The following is a 23,996-nucleotide window of genomic DNA, read 5'->3' as shown; positions in this document are numbered from 1 at the left end:
CCAGTGCTGGTGGTTTCTACAGCGCGAGTGCAGCGGTGATCGCGAGCTTGAGCTCTTAACTACTGTTCTAACAGCAACAAATTTCTAAAGGTTTGTGTGTGTTGACGGCTGGTTAGAGGGCGGAAAAGTGAGTGCTTCACTGTTTTAGTTCACTGTTCAGTGTTGCCGCGGTCATTCCCATGTGTGCTCCGGCACTGGTGATGGGTCCTATTTCCTGAAAGAGCAACACGGGTGCGTTTGCATCTTTAAAAAAAAAAGAGAAAAAAAAAAGATGTCATTCCACCTGTGCGTTTCTGGATGCGGTCGTTCCCTTTTCATCTCTGACGGTCACAATTGTTGCATCACGTGTTTGGGCTTACAGCACGCTGAAGCAGCTTTTGCGGACAAGGTTCGGTTCCTGGTCTCCCCAATTTCCCAGGTTGGGCTGGTCGGCGACGGGGCGGAGAACTATGTTCTCTGCCGCCCAAGCGCAGACGGAGGCCATCCGGCACATCCTGCCTCGGCGGCCCGCTGCTGCCTCCACCCCGCCGCCGGTGGCAGTTCCTCCGCCTGCTCGTCGCCGAGGGCATTCCCCTGCCGCCGCTCCCACTAGGCCTCCGCAGCAGCCTTAAGCCAGGCCTCAGCATGGAGGTGGCAAGCCACAGCGAAAGCATTCCGGAACGGGCCGCTCAGGGATGGAGGAGGATGCTCTGGGAGTTGGTCACCGATCCACTCCCTCCCCCCAGGTCACAGCCAGGTGGAGTCTTTGTTTGTGTGTGTGTCTGTTCCTCCGCTGCTCCCAAAAGAAGCGGAGCAAGTGGTACCCACACTCCAAAGAAAGAGCAAATTCCTCTGTTCCTGGGTCCCAAGAGGGCGAGTCTGGCGGTGTGCGACCCTGTAAGCCTTGCACCCCTCAGCCCCCTCTTGTTCGCCAGCACGGCAGCTAGGTGTCCCTAAACCGTCTTTGTGGAGACAGGTAAGTGTCGTACACCACACTCAGACCCTGCTTCGGGCCGCCTCCGGGCCTTCCGATCCGGGTCCCTGTCCTCCACCTCGCTGCCCTACCTCGGGTACGTCTGTGGTTCCCTGGCCTCTGGCACGGTGTGTGTAAGCCTGAAGATGCTTCCTACCGCTCCAGCTGGCCCCGAAACTACCAGCAGACTCGGCTTGCTATTAATTTCGCTGGGCTTCGCCCTGGCTCAGTGATATTCATCATACCTACGTGTTGAGCTGAGATGCTCCAAAGATTAGTGATATTTATCACACCTACGTGTTGAGCGCTGCTCCTGTCCTGTGTGTGGACGTCGCAGTCCTACTGGCGAAGGACGCGATGTAGCCTCTCCTCCAGCCGATATGAAGACCGGTTTCTATAAACCCGTACTTCATTGTACCCTAGATATGTGGTGGGTTATGGCCATCTTGGACCTGTGTCAATTGAAACGGGCCCTTTTCGAAAGCCTCTGTTCAATTACTACACAGAAATGCATTTTCAAATGCTCCGTGCCCAAGTTTGGCCTGCAGCGTTCGACCTGAAGGACAGTACTTCAGATCTCTATCCTTCCGCTCCACAGACCATTCTCTGTTCTGGCGTCGAGGGTACGAAGTATCAGTACAAGTCCTACCCTTCGAGTGCTCCATAGCCAGTTGGGTCTTCAGGTCAACTGGGAGAGAGTAATCTTGCCCACGGGCTGAGTATCTCTTTTTCAGTTCAGGAGAAGGACTCGGTCCAACACGTCTCTTCAGGAAGAGTGTGTTAGGCTAGTGCTAGAATGAGAAAGAGTCCCACGGAAAATTTCAGAGGCTCCTGGGGCATATGGCAGACGCAGCCGCTTGGCTTCCTCCATATGAAGACCGCTTCAGCACTAGTTTTATGATCGAGTCCCAAGGTGACCGTGGCAGAGCGGCACGCCCTGTGTGATAAAAGATCACCCCGGCCTGCCGCCAAACTCTTTTAGCCCGTGTTCAGACCTTCAGGTCCACTAACACCGATTAAGGGACCATGTACAAAGGACATGCTTTAATGGAGGCCTGGGCGATCTCCGACTGCATTGGTATTCGTTACCTCGAGTTGTCAGTTCACCTCGCTTTGAGCCACCACTGCTCAGCGAGCTGGTACTGGTCTGAAAAGACAACATCGTGACCGTTGCGCTAAGCTTCCCTCGCATGTCACAACTCACCCGTCACCCTTCTCCTTGGAGTCAGAAGCTTCTGAGGTTGCTTCATTCCACTATAAAAATTTTCCGGCCTGCTCAATCGTGCCGCCAACGAGCCTCACGACAGCTATGGCCAGGGAGAGTGGAGACTCCAATCCCCTGACGGTCCAGCTGGGCAGGGACCACTTCGGGGCCCCACAGTTACATCTGTTGCCTCTCTGGACTCGTCCCTCTGCCAGTTGTGTTTCTGTCTGAGCGGACATCCCTTGGATAGACGCTGGCTCTCAGCTGACCCCGGGGCCCCGCAGAAATGCGTTCCCCAGTGAGCCTTCTAAGAAAGCGGCTATGCGATTCATTATCGCTTGGCGCTGCTCAAGTTCAGTGATGTTCATCACACTCAGGTGTTGAGCAGAAATGGTCCTGAAGCTCAGTGAATTATCACATCTAGTGTTGAGCAGTGCTCCTGTCTTGTGCGTGCATGTCGCTTGCACCTACTGTGCTAAGTCAGGAGTAGAACAGGTCTTGATAGTTGCCCCTTTTTGGCCCAACCAGGTCTAGTTCCCTCGACAGCCTTCCTGACTTCCCCTGAATACATTTCAGGGACGGGGCATGATGGCACCCGCGTTCAAAGAACTGGACGGGGAGGTTCAGGTCGCTATCACAAGGATAGGTGGTAGTGACCATCACTTCTGCAAGCACCCCCTTAAGATAAGGCAGTTGTGCTTCGCTAGTTAGGAGTGGAACCTATTCGTTGAATGAGTCTTCTCTCCGTGAGGAGATCCTGAGAGCGTTCGGTCATTTCAGTGCTCTCTTTCCTGCAAGTTGGGTTGGAGTAGGCTGTTCCTTCACACTCAATATGATACAAACATCATATGCAGAAGTATGGGAAGCACGTCCTAATCGTCAGGTTCCTGAGGGAGCAAGGGTCATCCCTGCGCCCCTCTTTATCCTCTTGGGCCTATCTCTGGAGCCTGCTCTGTCGTCACTGTTCGGTTGAGTCTCCCCCCGTTTAGGCTGGAGCCACCCCAGTGACATTCCATATGTTGTACTGCCCGGTCATCCGCCCAGTTCATATGTGTATTCTCCAGATGTTACCTCCCTTCGGGCAGGATGTGGCTTCCGCAGCGTCCTTTCCTTCCTGTCCCTTCCCTGCCTTAATTGCGGGGGGATCTGGAGGCTTTTGTCTAGGCACTGGAAGGTGGCAGCACTAGATGGAGTTTTAAAATACCAATCAGTCGACACGTCGTGAGAACGTCAGAACGCTCACGTCAGAACGTGAGCGACTGAAAGGTAACGTCTCGGTTACGTATGTAACCCTCGTTCCCTGAAGGAGGGAACGGAGACGTAATCCCGTCGCCACTATTGCTGGACCACCGCTGACTCCAGGTTACGCTCGGCTCCTCAGCGAAAAACAACTAGTGCGTGCATCCACTTCCGTATTTATACCCGCGCCGCGGGGGCGGAGCGTGTAATGTATTTCACGCACGCCAATTACATTGGCTCGTTTTAATAGTACTCGAAGATGACAGGCTCTCTAAGCGTGATCCCAATCAGTCGACTACATCTCCGTTCCCTCCTTCAACCGAGACGTTCCCATAAAAATGCTAAGCAGCACAACTGATTTCAACATTGATAATAATAATAAATGTTTTTTGAGCGCCAAATCAGCATAATAATTTTTATAATTGATTTCTGAAGGATCATGTGACACTGAAGACTGGAGTAATGATGCTGAAAATTCAGTTTTGCCATCACAGGAATAAAATACATTTTAAAATATATTAAAATAGAAAACAGTTATTTTAAAGTGTAATAATATTTCACATTATAACTGCTTTTACTGTATTCTTTATCAAATAAATCCATTCTTGGTGAGCATAAGAGACTAATGAAACATTTTAAAAAATCTTACTGACCTTTTGAACGGTTGTGTATATTTTATTTTAATATTGCTGTCTTTTGTTTTGCTCCTGTTCTGTTACAGTAAATCAGCCTTGGTATTATATGGGATTGCTGACAAGTTGCATATCCAAATCAATTCTAGGCTAAAATAGTCTCTCTCAATCCATGCTGGCTATATTAACCCACTCTTCTCTGTCAACGGCAGTGTTTGGCGGATTAGGAGACCTTCTGATGCCAGCCATAACCCCTCAGAGCACAGGCGGGACCCCCATGGCTGCAACGAGCATACCGTTGACACCTGGAATTGTGCCCACCGCTGGGCCGGCAATGGCTCCGGCCATGGCGCCCGCAATGGTACCGACAATGGCACCCGTAGCAGCTGCCCAACCAATTAAACCTATTGGAGGAGACTTGGACACTTCACTCGCCAATCTGGTCGGAAGTATGTATGGAACAATTATGGACTGATTATGTAGGGGTCATTGTCCCCATGATGCCGACTCAAACTTATCTTGTTTCTTCCTCTCTTGTAGACTTGGGAGTGGGAATCCAAAAGAAGTAAGTTCAGTGTCTGTTGCAGCGAGTCTCTATGTCCATGTTGTTTCAGAAACACCTATTAATCTTGTCACTTATCTGTAATGTCTATTCACGAGCATGATTTACTCAACCTGACCCGTATTGATAATTCATTTGGACTGTTATGGCAACTTGATTGATTCACTATCCATTGGAGCACAATTTAATCATGTTCACTTTGTGTGACCCTAGAGCTGTTTATGAATGATTTGCACATTATGTTTGCTGACAGCTATTTGTTTTGCACAGGGACAACCAGTGGAGTGAGAAGAAACTGACAGGAGGAGCAAACTGGACCCCTCAGGTCGCCCCAAGTAGCTGGGGCACACCTGGCGCTCAGATGGTAGCGGCTGCTTCTTTCTTAAACACATTAAAATGTTTCTTGTATATCTTATCATATTTCTGTTCCGATTGTGTTTAGTCTGGCTCTGCCCCTGGAGCCACAGGAGCTGCCGCCCCACCTGGAGCAATGGCACCACCCATGGGAGCACAGCCTGGCTTTGGCATGGTAAGAAACCACTTTTAAAAATGTTTTAAAAAAATCTCTATTTTTCACTTACTGTATGCACTTATGGATGGTTATTTTACTTGTCATTTTTTACTCAGCCCCCAGCAGCTGGAGCTCCCATGATGCCCCAGTCTGTGATGATGGGTCAGCCCATGATGAGACCACCATTTACAGGGCCAGCAGCAACAGGAACACCCGGAGCACCAGTAATCAACATACACAAAAATGCACATGCAAACATTGTTAAAGTCGACATGAAATGGAAGTTGCAGTAGACATTTCTTCCCTATATATGCGAGTGAAACAACTTATCGAACAAGAAAGAAATGTAGGGGGCACTGAGTTTGTCCATCGGGAATTGATTGGGTCGTGGTTTGAGCTCATGTGAGTGGCATGTTGTCCTGCACCAGTAAACACGTCATCAGAGAAGAGAAGAGGGAGAGGATGTTATTTTGATAAAAGATTAAAAGGGCACATACTGCAATATTCCATAAAAAAAAAAAAAAAGAATTGTCCATTTTGATTTAATGGTGACTCTTCTCATCAACGAAATGTTGGAAATATTTGTAAGAAAAGTTTTTTTAGCGCGTTAACGATAATGATGAAAAATGTGCATCATGACAATTACTATTTTAGGAGATCAGGGTTTCAAAGAACAGTTCTCACATGTTAGTTTTATTTATATTTAAATTCATATATAATTGTTGGAACATTTGGTTTAGTTTTGCACTTTGCATGTTATTTTTACTAACTAAAATGAATGATAGACTGAAAAATATTCAGAAAACAAATTTAAAAAAAAAATGTTTTTGAAACGAGTCTTTTGTGCTCACCAAGGATGCATTTATTTGATCCAAAAAAAAAAAAAACAGTAAAAACAGCAAAAGATATTGAAAAAACAATTACATTTACATTTGAAATGACTGACTGAATGAATGAAATTTTCATCAGCCATTACTCTTCCTCAAGCACCCTTTATTTCATCAGTTGTCTCCAGGACCAGCTGCTCAGAGCCCAAAAAAACCTCCCACCAAGGACCCACTTGCAGATCTCAACATCAAGGACTTCTTATAATTTTCCAGGTATCATTATCTTACAAATGACTTCTTTAAATGAGGCTTTGGTGCCTCACGTAGTAACATGACATTTTCTCCATGTTCTACCTGCAGTAAATGTTTTCTCAAAGACTGAGCTCCAGTGAGAGAGGTCTGCTGTCTGTTTACACCTCCAGATGCCAGAGGAGCCTGCAGCTAGATATCCACTGACCCCGCCCCCGCCCAAACCCCGCCCACTCGGCCCCACCCAGCATTCCTGTGTCATGTTGTAGCACAAACTGTGAAGTAACTTGTAGAGAAAAGAGAAAAATTAAGATGTGCTTATCTCAACGTTATCTTTGTTTTGAACGAAACAGAAAAAAATATCTTTAAAAAAAAAATGCACACAAATGAAAATTAAAGATTAAAAAAGATTCTTATGTATGTCAACTTTTTCCAGTGTTTAAGTCTGAATGATGTGTGTGTGTTGATCCCCTCAACTTTAATTCTGGTTCCTCTGGGACTTCCCTTTTGGGGTCAGAGGTCCTAAACAGGTTGTTCAAGTGCTTTCTGTTGTCTGTTAGTTTTGGAGCAGTGTGCAATGTATCATTTGCAGACGGTACTGTGTATATTATCCTCATTGATGAAAAGGTCTCTCCTCTGCTCAAATTTTTATCTGTGGACAACTTATTGATGTGTACCTGGTAATCGGATTAAAAGAAATGCTATTGTCATCTCCCATCATCGACTGACATGTTTGTTTACAAAATATAAATATATGAAATATAAATATACATGAGTTATGTATAAATTAATAGCATATCTGGGCTCCTCTATAACCTCTTGGTGATTACATGTCATTTTTGTATTTTAACTCATATTATTTTTCATATATATATTTTTTGATTCTTTAGTTTGAATTGTTTTAATTTAATAGTCAATGCGTTGTCAGTTCACTGTTTACATACTCTTTATGGATATCGCAAGAACCCTGAGGTTAATCTTTACGGATAACCTCAGCAAATTTGGATTTTAATTCCACTTAATCTCAGTGCTACAAATCTCAGATGATCTCTGAGAGAGGCCTTTTGCAGTATCTTAAAATAACAAATATGTACAGCAACTTGTTCAACTGGTGATGTTTCCCAAAAAACAAAACAAAAAAAAAGCCCCCAAGATTTCACAGTTGTAGTCAGTGGAATGCTGTGTTTGAGTCTCATAGTTACTTGTGCTTGTATGAAATCCAAACTGAAGCTGGTACATGTAGTGTTATTTTGTATAATTGTATAAGAACCCGTTCACATGTTTGGTTCTCAGTCTTACCCTCTCATACAACATTATGAACCCTGACCTTTGTTTGTTATACGTTATCCGGTTGATTCATGCTCCCTCTGTTGGTGAGTGGTGATACTGTAGTTTGCACAACAAAATGGACTGTGGAGGAGATCTCTTATAAGAGAATAACATGGATAATAGGGTGTAGGTTCATTAGCAATGATAGACTCTTAGATCTTTGTCAAAGTTTTCAGGAGGTCACTGTTAAACAGTGTTACAGAAAGGTTTGACTGACAGCCCTGTATCACTTTCCCTGTTAGATCTCTCATGGAAATGACAAAGACAGATTTTTGGATCTCTCCTTTGCAATTCTCTGTTCCCTTGAAATAAATTTTATTTTGATTTATTGATTCATATTTGACACCCCCTACATAGTGCATGTAAGCCCTTTGAGATGCAATAAACTGATGGGAAGAATTGCCCACCTGTGTCCCCCTGTGTCTGTTTTCACAAGGAGAGCTCACTATATAACATATATATATACACAAGTTATATTATGTTCCTGGTATGTAAAAAAAAAAAAACATTTTAATATAATACACCATTTATATATATATGTTTGATGTATATAAAATTAAATTTAAATGTTATATATACCATTTTCTTATAAATATGGGCTATGTTTAAAAAAAAAAAAAAGTGGAATGTGCAAACTTGGAAAAAATAGATGTTAGATTATGTAAGTTTGATGGAAAAAAAATTAACACACACAATATTTTGTCCTCTTAGACCAATACATAAATCTCAGTTTATTTGGTCCTTAATAAAAAAGATTTAGGAAAAAGTTGTACAAAATGAAAATTGATGCAATCCGATTTTGATAAATCAATTTTATATTAAGATTTTTGATTTATATTTCCTATGAAGCTGCATTGCTTTTCTCTTTATCATAATTACAATGCTATTTATTATCAATCATATCTAAATTTAAATAACCCTGTGTTTTTGTAAAGAACAACATGATCATATGTAACTCATAATACAAGCCTTACATTAAATACCTACTTACAGTTCTACAGTAGGCTGTTACTTCGACAGGTCCTTAAATGTTTTATATTTTAAAATTAAATTAGCACCAAAAGTCAACAAGGGACTCTGAAAACTAAGCCTAAACCTTCAACTAACTGCTTGCATTGTTATACAAAAGGCAGAAACAAAATGATAGCCCATGAAGACAGGTTACAGTTTATGCTGTCAAAGACAATCATAACATTTGTGACCCTGGACCACAAAACCAGTCAATGTTGGGTCCACATGGGTCATTTTTTTTAAAATTGAGATTTATACATCATCTGAAAGCTGAATAAATAAGCTTTCCATTGATGTATGGTTTGTTAGGATAGGACAAAAAAATCAAAACATTGAGAAAATCGCCTTTAAAGTTGTCCATTTATGTTCGCGATTGTGCTGCATTCACTCAAAAAAAAAAATGTGTTATATATTTACGGTAGGAGATTTACAAAATATCTTCATATAACATGATCTTTATTATATGAATAATTTTATACGATAATTTTGACCCATGTATTGTTGGCTATTGCCACAAATAGACCTACCCCTGCGACTTGTGACTGGTTTTGTGATCCAGGGTCACATCTAATAATAACAATAACAATGATAACAAGAATAAAGAATTTCAAAGAACACCAGCATATTGATACTTATGTGTTCTTCGAAAAGAAAAAAGGAAAATAACAAACATCAAAGCTTCTTCTCTCAGAAAAAAAAAGTTTTTTTTTTTTCTTGTGTCAACTAGTCAGATCTAGCTTTCAAGGTATCCAGACAAAACAAATGCCTCCCATAGCAAACAACACTGATTGAAGTACATTTTCTAATTCAAAACAACAGTTTAGGACAGAATTAGTTCTCGTTAGGACTGAATCTAGAAGTACATTCGTTCCAACTGATTCATAACAAAAGTTGTCTAATAAAATAAATTAAGGTATCAAAATAGCTTGGAAAAGTTCAATGGTGTGTTATAGTCTCTAGTGTTGATGAATGCAGCAGTTTGTGTAGTGCACAAATGGGAGGCACAAGGGTTGGTGAGAGCCGGGACCGAGGCAGTCAGACAGGCCACTGATGGAGTCTCTCTCAGGTGCCCCGACATTGGTTAGAGTCCCCGTGGACCCAGCGGCAGATCTGTGCGTACTTCAGGGGTGTGATTCGTACGGCCACATTGTAATCCTGCTGCACCCCGTTAACATCCACCCACTGGTGACCCGAGAACACGCCAATGATTTTCCGCTTCCACTTCTTCTTGCCAGGTTCTTTAAGGCGAATGTAGACACCTGAGCCGCTGGAGCCGGGTTTGGCATCGCAATACTGGTACAACAGATCGTTGGACTCCTCGGATACAGAGCAGAAGCGGTACACCAGGTTGCCCGGTCGGTCATCGTCGAATCCCGAGAAATGGATACGTCCAGCGGGCAGCTTCTTGACGGAGGGGATGACGCCTAAATCCATGTACTTGGTCTTCTGCGCCCTCTTAAGCTCCAGGATGGCGTAGTCATAATCGGCCACAATGTCCTCTGAGATGCCTTTAAACCAGCCCTTCGGCACCTGCATCTGTTTCACCCGCGTCCACCGGAACGAGGGCTGTTCAGAGACGGTGCTGCGGCGACTACGGTTCCTTCTTCCTTTGCCTTTGCCCTTACCCTTACCCTTACGTTCATGCTTATCTCCAATCTCTCCATTTTCGTCGATTTCTTCCTCGTCTTCTTCATGTTTCCTCTGGCCTTTCCTTCCTTTCCCTTTCCGGCCTTTCTTCCGGCGGGAACGCTCTTTCAGCACGCCGACGCTGAGTTTCTGTACCCCGTCTAGGTAGTCCGTACCGTTGTGGATGCAATGAGCGGCCGTCAGGACGTGTTTGGGGGACACCAGTACTCCAGAACAACCCGTGGAGATCTTCACAGATGTGGAGAAAGGATACTTCATGGAGTACTGCTTGTCAGCGATGGTAAACCTCGTATCCGTGCCGTAGACCTCTCGTCTTCGGCGAGCGCGCAACCGAGAGCCTCCCGTCCAGTCGTCGCTCGCGTTTAGCTCCTGCACGGTGACGGTGGTGAGCGTGCGTGTTCCGTTGTCGTACATGGTCTCGTAGGACAGTAGCTGCTCCAGATCATCCAGACTGGGCTTTGGAAGACCCCGCTGGCACTCAATGCCACATATCCCATGGAGCTCACTCTGCGGCTTGGCCAAAAACTCTGAACTGCCCAGATGCACCGTTTGCTTTTCTTGTAGCAGTGGTACTTTCCTCTGTGGCCAGGTGTAATCATCGTCACCTGTGGGATCGTCCACTGCTGCAGACACCAGCACAGCCAGCGCTGAGATGGAAAGCAGGAGCATTAAGGGTACCGGGCCCATTGCAGAGAGACCCCTAGACCAGACACAAAGAGAAAAAGAGAATCAATAATATCACATCAAATATTGTTCAGTACCTCTTTCTATACAGGAAAACAAAAGCATTTTTCTAACTGAGAAACCCAGGAAAGAAGATAAACATCAATCTATCTGAAATCTGTGAACAATTTAATTTTCTTTAGTATAATGTAGCCTATACAACATATTCAGCTTTGCTTACAGAAGCACAGTCATAGGCAAAAATATGAGGTTTTAAATTGTTGGTATCGTTCGATATTGGATATTTATTTGCGCATAGGCATACTATTTCTATTTTATTTCTAATACGATACATTTTTTAAAGCCTGGAGTAGCCTATAGGCCAACTGAATTTGTAATGCGCACTTTAGGGTATTAGTACAAGTGACATACATTTTGTCAGCAGCATAGTATGTGCGTATTGCATATGTGCAGCAGATTTTTTTTTTATTTTTTTTATATATATATATAATTTTGCCCTGAATATAAATGCAATATGCATGCAGTATCTGATACTAACTCCCAAAACCCTTGCATACACCTGGCTTACTGACCGTCCTACAAATTAGTGGACCTCATTCCTGGTCCTAGGCTAGCACTACACATTTTGGATGTCTTGATTATTTAGCACACCTGATTTATTGGATCAGCTCTTAAGTAGAGGCTCCAAGATCTGAAATATGTGTCAGATAAGGTAGACATCTAAAAAATAATATTAAGGGGGCCTCAAGGAGGAACAGGGCTTGAAAGTAGTGATGGGCAATCCGGCTCTTTTTCGTGAGCCGGCTCGTTTGACTCAGCTCACTGAAAAGAGCCGGCTCTTTTGGCTCACAAACAGCTCTTTAAAAAAAAATCACGTGAAAACATTTCTAATTAAATTATTAAAGGAAATCATACTCACAATGTCTTTAAAAGTGCATTGATTTATGAAAAAATAATACTATTAAACATTTGCATTTAAATTACAACTTTTTGATGTATAGAAACAACATTCAAAACAAATACAATCTGAATCTGAACAACATAATAGAACCCATATTAAAGAAAAATAAATAACTGAAAGGATTAAACTGGTCCCTCTTTTTCTCTCTTCTTTATTGGCATGTTATAACCAGCATGAACTATCTCACTAGTAATGTTTTGTATAACTAGCATGAACACACACACACACACACACACACAATGGCTCGGCCCCTCCCTCATGCCGTATAATTGGTTGACACCTCGTGTATGATTGACAGGAACAGAATGTGAGGCTGATCAGAAACGAATGTGTGCGCCTTTCTAAAGGCCTATATTTTTTTTGTTCTTTGAATTAGTCAATCATTTTAAATTAAATAAAATTCATTCATTATTTCATTATTACATAATGATTTTATTTCTATAGGCTATATTTTTAAAAATAGAGTCGGCTCTTCAGATATGCGAGTCAGCTCCCGTCGTTCACCTACAAGAGCCGGCTCTTAGAGCCGACTCATTCGCGAACGACCCATCACTACTTGAAAGCACTGATGGGAACAGATGATTATATTAATACAGTCATGACCACTAGGGGGAGACAAATAATAAGATTTTGAAGCACTATTCCAAAACTCCTGAGAGTATGTTGAGTGTATACAGTACACCTCATTCTCCATCATCACATTCCACAGATATTTAGATCCAATCCTAATGTTCCGGTTAAGTCAACAATAGTATTCCCACAGATTCCAAAACAAAAAATTTGAATCTGCTTTTAAGACAAAAAAATGTATTACGAAAGAAATAGTTTAAATACAGTAATTATTGAATGCCAATTTTGCTGCATTAGCTTTAGAGACTAAACAAATGAGTAAAATAGCGCAAAAGTATGCTCACATTTAAAAATTATTCCTTAAATGGCACCCGGCTGACAGAATATATCTGCCATTAGAGGAGAACTGGAGACTGGAGGTTTGTGGTGGGGACTGTAAGAATATTGACCCTGTGGGTCAGAGCTTTTTGAGTCAGTGGTTTGGAAACGTTTCCAACTGTCTTGCTAAATGTCAGTAATAAGTATATACTTGGGTTCTGTGGATGGTACCGCAGTTGGTTCTGTTACCAATGAATATAGGAGTATAAAATAATATATGATAAACTAAACAAACGTGCACCCACACACATACAGATACACAAAGGAAGCTATCAGATCAGAAGCCTACTTCTGTATTCATTTATGTATCTGGTAACATCTCTAACTGATAAAGTTTAAGATTTGAGTGCATTTTATTTTTCCACCATCACTTTGCAGTGATGAAAAGCTGCTTGACTCTTGACTCATGCAAGTCATATGAATTATGGCGTACCAAATAAATCATGCACATAAATATTAGGAACAAAGCAGTGATTTTAAATGGATACTAAGGTTCCCAAAGCTTTTGAACAATGCACTTCCATGATTTTCAAAACAACATTATATAGATGAATATAATAATAACATAGGATAAGATAATAACATAATTTTTATTTATTGTATACATTTCCATAATGTTTTAAGGCCTGTAAATCACAATTTTATCCAAGTATCCTGATATTTTCAGGTTTTCCATGTCAATGAGATCCCCCGTTTGCAGAATAAGATAAGTAAGGGATCTTCGTCAGCAAAGGTCCTGATCAAGGTGACGTGGTTATTGTGCAATAATAACCAGCTGACTTTACATTATCCAGCTTAATACTAACCAAATCAATAAAAAGGTGAGAAACCGATTTGGGTTTCCATTGGGTTTTCATTACACTGTACAAAACAAATGGCTTTGCAACAAGGTCAGTTTCACTACAGTCAATAACTAAGACACAATATGCCAGTATCATTCATTTGAAGAGATCGCAATACGAGATGAGTGTGTAATACAAGAGAGGCTTGAAAATAATGCCGGTTTCCGGATACGCAGACTCATACAGCCTTGCCATGGACAACAGTGACTATTCAGCAATATGAGACCGCTGAAGGCCACGATTTACATTAATTTATTAAGCAGATACCAAAGCAACTGAAGAGGAAAAAAACACAAGCAATTAATCTTAGGGGGTGAACAATTCACTAAAAAATGCTGGGTTGTTTTAACCCAATTTTTGGTCAAATATAGACAAACTCAAATGTTGGGTCATTTTATTAAAAAATGTAACCCAACAGCTGGGTTCGTCCATATTTGACCCAAAGTTGGCTTGAAACAACCCATCATTGTTTTTGTTTTTTTGATGATGTATGTTATAGAAGTTCACCAATATGTTAGCAATCAGCATTGCTACGTTTCAAAATTATACCAGCATAACCATTACAAAGCAAAGGTGGAGTATGTGCAGCATGACTCACAGAGAGAAAAAAAATCAGCAAAGCACAAAGCCATGCATTTAACAGCCACCACTCTCACACATTCATCATATAATAGATTGCTGAGCACTGACCAAGAAAAACACAGACTGCAGCAACATTTTATAATCAGTAGCCAGGTTAGGGATGGAGAGTGTGGGTTGGAATATAGATTGCTTCTCCATTCTTGGTTCAGTAAATTTTCCCCTGCAGAGCTGGAATCCCTCTCCTCCCACCTCACACTTCACTATGACATGGCGTCGGTGTGGATTATCTGCATCAGCCGTGCTGTCTATGAGAATCAATCTGTACAGACAATACTGTTGTAGCCTCAGCGGACGTGTGAGGGGAAATATGTGCGCGTGAATGTGTGGTAGGAAAGTTATGGATTCAGGCAATGACAAATCAGATGTGTCCCTACTGGAGATTGCCGTAAGAAGGGAAGCAAGGGAAGCACTTACAGAGGTCCAAACAAATTCCAGTAAGTCTATGATGTAAATTATGCAGACAGCTCGGGCCTTATAAAGTCGGCAAAACCGACAGACTCAGGCAAACCTGTTCTGACACGTGGTCTGATATCTCTATCAACAGTTTTGTTTTTTGGGGGGTTTTTTTGTGATAAAATTGAGCAACTGCAATCTGACATTCTTCCATCACTGCTGAAATATCACTATGACATTTCCAATGACATTTTCTCTGTATCTAGAGATGCTTAGTGGGATTTTTAAAAACTGGCTTTAGTGGAAAAAGCAGCACATTTCCCGTCCATGTCAGCATCAACCCATTTTCCAAAAATCTCAATCTTGCACATTTGTAAACGTTTTTAACCGACTTGATCAAACAAACGGTGGCGCTATTGGTCCCTTTTCAAATTAAGTTTGAAAACTGGTTGATTCATTCAAAGTTGACGGATCTTTAAGTGCATGTCTTTCTCTCATTCATGGATTCATGAATATTTTACACCAACAATGTTAACAGCGGGGTAATCATCTCCCTTGTATAAACAATTTGGTAAACACTTCCACCAAAGGAGACCACTGTTTTTTTTTTTTTTTTTTTTTTTTTTTTTTGCAAGGGTTAGTTAGATTAGGGATCATTAAGTAGGCTACCCAACTGTAATTAATTATCATTCCTGATTTACCGTTATATAATTGTATTTACCTTTTTAATATAGGCTATGTATACAAAGTATTCAAAGTATTCTGAACTTTCTGAACTTCCTAAACTCTCATGAAAAAAAAACTTTTTATTATAGTCAATTTTTCACAGAACCTTTGCAATCCATATACACTTCATGATGCTTCAGAATGATCACGACGATGACACTTTATTATTTTCACAGGTTAGAATGATGCAAAAAGTTATACATATTTTAAAATTAAAGAGAATGAATGAATGAATGAATGAATGAATGAATAAATAAATAAATAAACCGTCATACCTGCTATCATTCGATTGATGGAGATGTTCAATCCGCAAACAGATGCTTGTTTTTTAAGCAGGAAGCGTGTAAAAGTTACTTCATCTCAGAGGTTTTCGGTTAGATTGGCTGATAGTCCGTTTCTTCTCATATCTGCTCCACCTTCAAGACAGGGAGAGCTCAGAGACGAAACCCTTGGTAGGAATTACACTTGACGTTCAAGGGAAAGGGAGGAAAAAAAGTCCCAACAAGATTTTCACAAAGAGTTTCGTATAGGGGAGGGACCATCATGCTCTGCAACGATGCGGAGCAGAGAAAGTCAAGTTGAGAAAGCGTTCAGCACTTGATCTTAATGAATCTTTGGATTTGAATAAATCTTTATTTGCCAATTCAAAGAGTCTGTCATGAATTCAAAAGGGCTTTCCACTGATTCGTTCCACTGAGCGCACAATAGCGCAGCAGCGACTTTATTGTGGTTCGGTTCCGTTCCCACATCCCTGGCACTTGTGTCCGTGTACATGATGTGGTAAACACTCGAGCGGGGGGTCTGCGAGTTAAAAGGACGCCTCTACATTTGCGTGCACATCTATGCAGATTATTGTGTGGGTGAATGACGTCAAGCTTCTTTTTTTGTCTTTAGATTACTGAGGGGAAAATTCAAATCATGCAAAAATCAAAATTAATTTGAATAATTTTTGTGAGGCTAAAATCATAAATGTGGTAGCTATAACTATTTGTTGGTTATAAAAAGGGGGAAAGTCTTATAGAAAAGGATGAACTATTTTTACAGTTTTTTATTTCAAATCAATTGGAGTAACCTATATTCATGATTCATGCAAGGAAGGTTTTTGAAGGAGTTCACCCAAAAATGAAAATGTTATCATAATTTACTCACCCTCATGTTGTTCCAAACCTGTATGAGTTTCTTTCTTCTGCTGAACACAAAAGAAGATATTTTGAAGGATGTCGGTAACCAGACAGTTGACCCACCCAACTGAACTGAACTGACTTCCATAAGAAAAATATAATATGGAATAATATGGAAGTTAATGGCTAGGCTACCGACAACTGTCTGGTAACCAACATTCTTTAAAATATCTTCTTTTGTGTTTAACAAAAACAATAACAAAAACTCATACAGGTTTGGAACAACTTGAGGGTGAGTAATGACAAACTTTTCATTTTGGGTGAACTATCCCTTTAAGTAGACTACTTTTACGTGATGGTTACTTGAACTTTTTCAGGTAAATGAATACAAACATTACATTTCTATGAACCTCCCGTTGAAAACTTAATGTAGATAGATTACCAACATACGTTTTAAACTTGATTTTTTAAAGATTTGTCTTTAAATTTATCCTCCTTTGTAATTTATACAAATTCAAGTTTATCTTTAGATGTCCGATCAACACTATCAAAAGTGTTAATTTTTCCACTTAACAATTCACTGGAGCTCTGCGAATTTAAGTTATTTTATTTTAAAGAGTTCACCAAACAATACTGTTGACACGCGTCTTTACACAAAATGGCACAAATTCCTTTCCAGGAATTAAAGTGACTGCTGGAATTAAAGCAGCAGGACTGCATCTTGCAAGAACTTATATTACACTTAATGTACGTTCAGGTATATTGCCTTTCTTTCCTTGTTTCTGGATGTTTCTGTTGTCTAGTTCTCTGTCCAAATCAGAGACTTAGGGAAAGGGTCAGTCTTTCAGTCGTCCACAATGTCCGCTCACATCAGCACCCTTCACAGCACTGTGAGGTTCTCTGTCAAGTTTGAACAGAGAAAGGTGATCTCACCGCTTTAGACTGTGGCCTCCACCCTCCAACTTAGAGAATGTGCCCCTACAATGATCATGAGCTCTTTCTTTGTCAATGCAAGGTGTATTGTTTTTATTAAGTTTTTGCACATGTATTATATTTATTGTTTTTTTAATGATAAGAGTCAGAACACGACTGCAAATGATGGAGGCGGAGTGGGCGGGTACATGACACAGAATCAAACTCTTGTCTCAAACGAGAGCCACTTCTCTGTGTCTTCTCACTTCTCAATGAGTCAGGTGTTTCTTTATGCAGGTCATGGTCATGGCTTTCACCTTTCCATCTCTTATTTTAGCTTCCTCCCAGAAAGAGAGAGACATTCACAGGGTGCCTCTTTCCTAACCAGCCCCCCTCTCCCCTGTAATCTAGCTAGATAGCTTTGGGTTAGCCATACTGAATTTGTTGACAGCAAATATTTAGACACATCCAAATGGGTCAAAGGTCAGGATGCTGTGTCATTATACATCAAACATACAAGCAGCAAAGCAAAGATATAAAACGTTCAAAAGTTTTGGGGTCGGTAAGTTTTTTTAATGTTTTTGAAAAAAGTATTTTATGCTCGCCTAGGCTGCATTTATTTGATCAAAATACAGTAAAAATGTCTGAAATATTGCAATTTAAAATAACCAATTATTTTCATAATTTATCGCAACTTTTTTTCTTTTGTCAAATCAACTTTGATAATTAATGTGGTTCAGATAACATTATTTTAGTTACTATTTATTAAACCAATCTCCATTGCATTAACTCAATTTTTTAATTTCAAGGAACTCAAATTTTTTAAGGCAACCAGGTAACTTACTTTTTTAAGTTAAACCAACAATAGTTTTTTTTACAGTGCACTTTCTATTTGAATATATATTTAAAATATAATTTGTTCTTCTTATGGCAAAGCTGAATCATACTGACCCCAAACTTTTGAATGGTATTATGCATCAAAGATATATCTTGTGTAGACATTTTTTAATGATGAATGTTAAAAGTTTAGTTTTTAATATTTTAATTAAAAATATTATAGCATTTACTTAACTACAAAGATCTTCTAATCTAAGGGATCTGGTTAAATTTTTTTTTTTTTTTTTTATGCCATGCCCAAGTTTTTACACAACCAGAACTGTGGTTCAAACCACATTTTCCCCAGAGGAACTTTTTATTACTTTCAAAGTAGAATACCTGTTTAAGAATTTAGATGAGGTTATAAGGATGTCCACATCTTGATAGAAGTAGCCCATCAAGACTGCTGCTGAAGTGAGACACTTGGACAGACTTCTCTAAGAGACATGACCTCCTGTGCTCAAGGCGAAGTTGCCAACATACACAAGAGAGGAGTAGAGCACTTCAAGCATGCAAACAGCTAATACAAACTAAACAGAAATGGTTCCTAAGCAAACACACTGATATGGCACAGTGAGTCATTCTGCTCCGATATTGGCCTGGACTTGGCCTACAAGATGACATATAGGAGTTGTCAAGTTAGTGGCTTGAAACAAGTTCAACATTTTACAATGAAAGGATAAATAGATGTTGACTTCCATTTTTGGTTGTGAATTTTGATGGTTAGTGCCTTCCGCGTTTCAGTGTCAGTTTGAAAACAGCCAGGGTCCTGTTGGATTAGCTTACAGGTTATTTAGTTGTTCTGCTAAATCTTAAGTGTAATACAAGATTTTCACACAAAACACTCATAGTCAGACTCTGGAGACTTGCATTTGGGTGTCTTCAGAAAACTTCTGGGTCAGAAGTACCTAAAAAACCCACATAGAAACACACATCCTTTGCTTGAGATCAAAACACCTATTCAAACACCAAACTTTGCAAATACACTATGCTAATACAGAAGTCAATATACCAAAACAGAAATTTGAAGTTAAGATTGCATTATGACATCAACATAACTGCCAAATAAGCTTCTGGTCTGGCAGAAAGTCAAGTATTTACATATAGCAGTACATTGCTAATTCACATTGGCCTCCCTATTTGTGCAAGATCACTTCAAAGAGCCAAGATCAAAAGCAACTCTTATTCCCCTTTGTATGACCTTTGACCTGTCTTGTATTTTTCAAACCAGTCACTTTACACTGTATGGCTGTTTGTCCTTCTCCTTATCTCTCAGTCTGTCTCATTCTTTGTTTTGTATTATTTTTTGCATTGCCCAAGCATGCTTGATTAGTCCCCATTAAACACGTGCAAACACTTTGTACGATCACGTCAGAAGATGAATCATAGCAGCATCACAGTAAATGAAGGAAAATGTATTATGAGCACTATGAAGAACAAGTCGATGAGTTCGCCAAGGTTTGCCAGGTTAATGGCATCAAAATATACTTGGTTTTATACTTGGGTACTAAGTACCAAGTAATCCAGATGTTTACAAGCAGAACTGTATATTATGCTTTGTTTTCTGGCTGTGAAATAATCTGTTCTTATCTTAATTTTAGGTAGAGTGACAGAAAAAAAAAAAAAGGAAAAAGCTATATATATATATATATATACACTCACCGGCCACTTTATTAGGTACACCTGTCCAACTGCTTGTTAACACTTAATTTCTAAGCAGCCAATCACATGGCGGCAACTCAGTGCATTTAGGCATGTAGACATGGTCAAGACAATCTCCTGCAGTTCAAACCGAGCATCAGTATGGGGAAGAAAGGTGATTTGAGTGACTTTGAACGTGGCATGATTGTTGGTGCCAGAAGGGCTGGTCTGAGTATTTCAGAAACTGCTAATCTACTGGGATTTTCACGCACAACCATCTCTAGGGTTTACAGAGAATGGTCCGAAAAAGAAAAAACATCCAGTGAGCGGCAGTTCTGTGGGCGGAAATGCCTTGTTGATGCCAGAGGTCAGAGGAGAATGGCCAGACTGGTTCGAGCTGATAGAAGGGCAACAGTGACTGAAATAACCACTCGTTACAACCGAGGTATGCAGCAAAGCATTTGTGAAGCCACAACACGCACAACCTTGAGGCGGATGGGCTACAACAGCAGAAGACTCCACCGGGTACCACTCATCTCCACTACAAATAGGAAAAAGAGGCTACAATTTGCAAGAGCTCACCAAAATTGAACAGTTGAAGACTGGAAAAATGTTGCCTGGTCTGATGAGTCTCGATTTCTGTTGAGACATTCAGATGTTAGAGTCAGAATTTGGCGTAAACAGAATGAGAACATGGAACCATCATGCCTTGTTACCACTGTGCAGGCTGGTGGTGGTGGTGTAATGGTGTGGGGGATGTTTTCCTGGCACACTTTAGGCCCCTTAGTGCCAATTGGGCATCGTTTAAATGCCACGGCCTACCTGAGCATTGTTTCTGACCATGTCCATCCCTTTATGGCCACCATGTACCCATCCTCTGATGGCTACTTCCACCATGTCACAAAGCTCTAATCATTTCAAATTGGTTTCTTGAACATGACAATGAGTTCACTGTACTAAAATGGCCTCCACAGTCACCAGATCTCAACCCAATAGAGCATCTTTGGGATGTGGTGGAACGGGAGATTCGCATCATGGATGTGCAGCCGACAAATCTGCGGCAACTGTGTGATGCCATCATGTCAATATGGACCAAACTCCCTGAGGAATGCTTCCAGCACCTTGTTGAATCTATGCCACGAAGAATTGAGGCAGTTCTGAAGGCAAAAGGGGGTCCAACCCGTTACTAGCATGGGGTACCTAATAAAGTGGCCGGTGAGTGTATATATAGTACTTTGTATATATACAAATAATAGTGTATATAATAACACTTTGTAATAGTGTTATTTATTATTTTATTGTAAAAATGTATTTATATAATTCATTTTATTGAAACATGTATTGATTAAATGCATTTTAAAGTGTTTTTAAAGTCATATTTATGTTTTTTTTTTTTTTACATAAATTGTAAACAAATTCCTTATTTTAAAAATACACTCTTAAAAATAAAGGTTCTTTTATTGGCATAGATGGTTCCATGAAGAACCTTTATCTAAATTGTTCAATTTACAATAGCTTCTTTATTGTCAGGTTGCTGTAGGCTGCTGAAGACGAGGACACGGGATCTGCGATATAGGTACTTTATTTACAAACTTCACTTCTATAAACATACGGGAACAAAGGAAAGGGAACTCCAGGACTTCAAAACACACAACCATACATCGACGATGACCAACCAACACTGAGAGAAAACACAGGGCTTAAATGAACTGGGACTAATGGGATAATTAACAGAGCAGGTGACACAGATGATAATGACGAGAAACAGGTGGCTAATGAGGAAGTGAGTTCAGGTGAGGAGACAAGCGGGATCCTGGGAAGTGTAGTGATGACAAAGACAGACTGGTGCAGACTAACATTGTGACATTTATTTTATTTATTTTTATTTTATTTTATTATGTGTTAAAGGTGGCCTGCGTTATCATCTATTTCAGATAAATCTACCAAATCATGTGAAAAGAAATCAAGCTGTGGTTGGTCACTTTACATCTTTTCCTATTTCCCCGTATCTTATTCCTTAAAGGGATAGTTCACTTTGAAATTAATTTTTGGTATGTTTTAGCTTACCTCAAGGGCATCCAAGATGTAGGTGTCTTTGTTTCCGCAGTAGTTTCAATTTTGATATTTTTAGGTCGAACCGTTCTTGTCTGTCAGTCATATAATGCAGGTCTATGGTCACCACCTCAAAGAGCATGCACAGAGAAGTCCAAATTAAACATGATTTAATGACTCGTAAATGTAAGTACACACTGATGGCCTAAGACACGAAACGAGCGGTTTGTGTGAGAAAACGAACAGTATTTATATCGTTTTTACCTCGTGTAAACACAGCCACGTCCAAGTGATCTGAGGGCGCGGGCGCTTCGGTCTGCACAAGCGCCGGAAGTGATCTCTCGCGCGTGTACGTCACTCATTGTTTACACAGAGATTTCGGAAGTGTTACCTTTCACTGTGAAGATCTAAACATATTTAGATATACAGGAAATCGCAATGGAAGACGATTTTACAAAGACGAATCTCTGTGTAAACAATGAGTGACGTACACGCGCGAGAGATCACTTCCGGCGCTTGTGCAGACCGAAGCGCCCTTGCCCTCAGATCACTTGGACGTGGCTGTGGTTACAAGAGGTAAAAACGATATAAATACTGTTCGTTTTCTCACACAAACCGCTCGTTTCGTGTCTTAGGCCAACACAGTCTCATCCCAAGGCGTCATCTAACTGACGCTTCTGACCATGCGTCAACATGCCGACGCACACACCACCCCCCAAACGTCAACATGAGACCCTCATCCTCGGGCGTCATCAAATGCCGCGCACCCTTTAGCGTCAGTTAGATGACGCTTCTGTTATGGGTAGGTTTAGGTCTGGGCGTATGTATGACACGCCAATTCGTATTTCCATTTTTGGCGTGCTATCAACACGCATAATCGCTTTTCAGCGTGTTTATCAACGCCTTTGACTTAACGTTATATTACTGTATTATGCATATATAAATATATGACCTACCCCAACCCCGTCCCTAAACCTACCCGTCACTGGGGTTAATACCATTTATGAGTCTTCTCCTACCATCCTAGGAAAAGAAATATCGCTCCACAGATGTAGATATAGATTTTGCTTCGTTTCGCTCGGACATTTAACGGCGTAGACATACACGCGGAATCACTCGGACATTTAATGGCGTAGACATACACGCAAAAGATTTCGGCGTGGACATACACGCGGATATTTCAAAATGCGTATAGATAACACGCCACTTGAATTGAAAGTGGCGTGTATGTTTACGCAAAGTCATGATGTCATGTTGCTGGGGTAGGGTTAGGATTAGACCACTAGGAGGCGCGTCTCATATTGGCGCTCAAGGGGTACCCTGTGTGTCGGCATATTGACGCATGGCCAAACATGGTCTAAAGCGTCAGTTAGTTGACGCCTTGGGTGTGAGACTGGGCTGCTTAGGCCATCAATGTGTACTTACATTTACGAGTCATTAAATCATGTTTAATTTGGACTTCTCTGTGCATGCTCTTTGAGGTGGTGACCATAGACCTGCATTATATGACTGCCAGACAAGCACGGTTCGACCTAAAAATATCAAAATTGAAACTACTGCGGAAACAAAGACACCTACATCGTGGATGCCCTTGAGGTAAGCTAAAACATACCAAAAATTAATTTCCCTTTAACTTACAACTTTTGGTCAAGAATCATGAAACTTGGGCTTTTGAATTCATATTCAGAACTGCTGTTTATTGCTCCATCTTAACTCACCTGCTCAATAAGGGCCCTTTTATCAGTTAAGATTATAAAGAACAGATTATACAATTGATGCCACAGTCTGTCTTGAACTCTCTGTTGTTCTCTCTGTCACAGACATCTGTTGAGCTCACGAGTCTGTGTGTGTTCCCTCGGTTCACTAAAAACTCACTAAGATTTGAGATGTGTGGTTCCCTCGGCTCACCCCTGCTGAGGTTTTTAATGGGATATAAGAATGGTGCTGGTTAAAATCAGCAAAAATCCCTCTTAGTGGAACTAATGTGTTTGAGCGTTTCCCTCATTTGATGGAGCTCAGTGGAATCTTCTTCTAG

General features: G+C 40.8%; 2 protein-coding genes across 6 annotated transcripts in view; one reads left to right on the top strand and one right to left on the bottom strand.

Moving 5' to 3' along the window:
• snap91a (synaptosome associated protein 91a) overlaps positions 1 to 7,909 on the top strand; it is a 49,540-nt gene extending 41,631 nt beyond the window's left edge. For 3 of the 5 annotated variants that reach the window (XM_056258504.1, XM_056258503.1, XM_056258500.1), the window contains 7 exons: positions 4,240 to 4,476; positions 4,568 to 4,592; positions 4,860 to 4,953; positions 5,032 to 5,118; positions 5,217 to 5,324; positions 6,106 to 6,200; positions 6,288 to 7,909. In XM_056258504.1, coding sequence (XP_056114479.1) covers positions 4,240 to 4,476; positions 4,568 to 4,592; positions 4,860 to 4,953; positions 5,032 to 5,118; positions 5,217 to 5,324; positions 6,106 to 6,192 — 638 coding nt within the window. In that variant the 3' untranslated portion in view covers positions 6,193 to 6,200; positions 6,288 to 7,909. The remainder of the gene's footprint in view (positions 1 to 4,239; positions 4,477 to 4,567; positions 4,593 to 4,859; positions 4,954 to 5,031; positions 5,119 to 5,216; positions 5,325 to 6,105; positions 6,201 to 6,287) is intronic. The other 2 variants (XM_056258502.1, XM_056258501.1) reach the window with 2 other exon arrangements.
• A 1,130-nt stretch (positions 7,910 to 9,039) lies between these two features.
• Positions 9,040 to 16,011, bottom strand: prss35 (serine protease 35). Its single transcript, XM_056258515.1, has 2 exons — positions 15,635 to 16,011; positions 9,040 to 10,863 (listed from the first exon to the last, which is right to left on the bottom strand). The coding sequence occupies exon 2, from the start codon at positions 10,848 to 10,850 to the stop codon at positions 9,579 to 9,581; it is 1,272 nt and encodes a 423-aa protein (XP_056114490.1). The 5' UTR covers positions 10,851 to 10,863; positions 15,635 to 16,011; the 3' UTR covers positions 9,040 to 9,578.
• Between the last annotated feature and the right edge of the window lie 7,985 nt (positions 16,012 to 23,996).

Source organism: Rhinichthys klamathensis, unplaced genomic scaffold (assembly GCF_029890125.1).
Source record: "Rhinichthys klamathensis goyatoka isolate OS25496 unplaced genomic scaffold, OSU_Roscu_1.1 h1tg000152l_1, whole genome shotgun sequence".
In the NCBI taxonomy this organism is placed as follows: domain Eukaryota; kingdom Metazoa; phylum Chordata; class Actinopteri; order Cypriniformes; family Leuciscidae; genus Rhinichthys; species Rhinichthys klamathensis.
The sequence above is the reverse complement of the archived record's forward strand: the minus strand, read 5'-3'. Positions and strand labels throughout refer to the sequence as shown.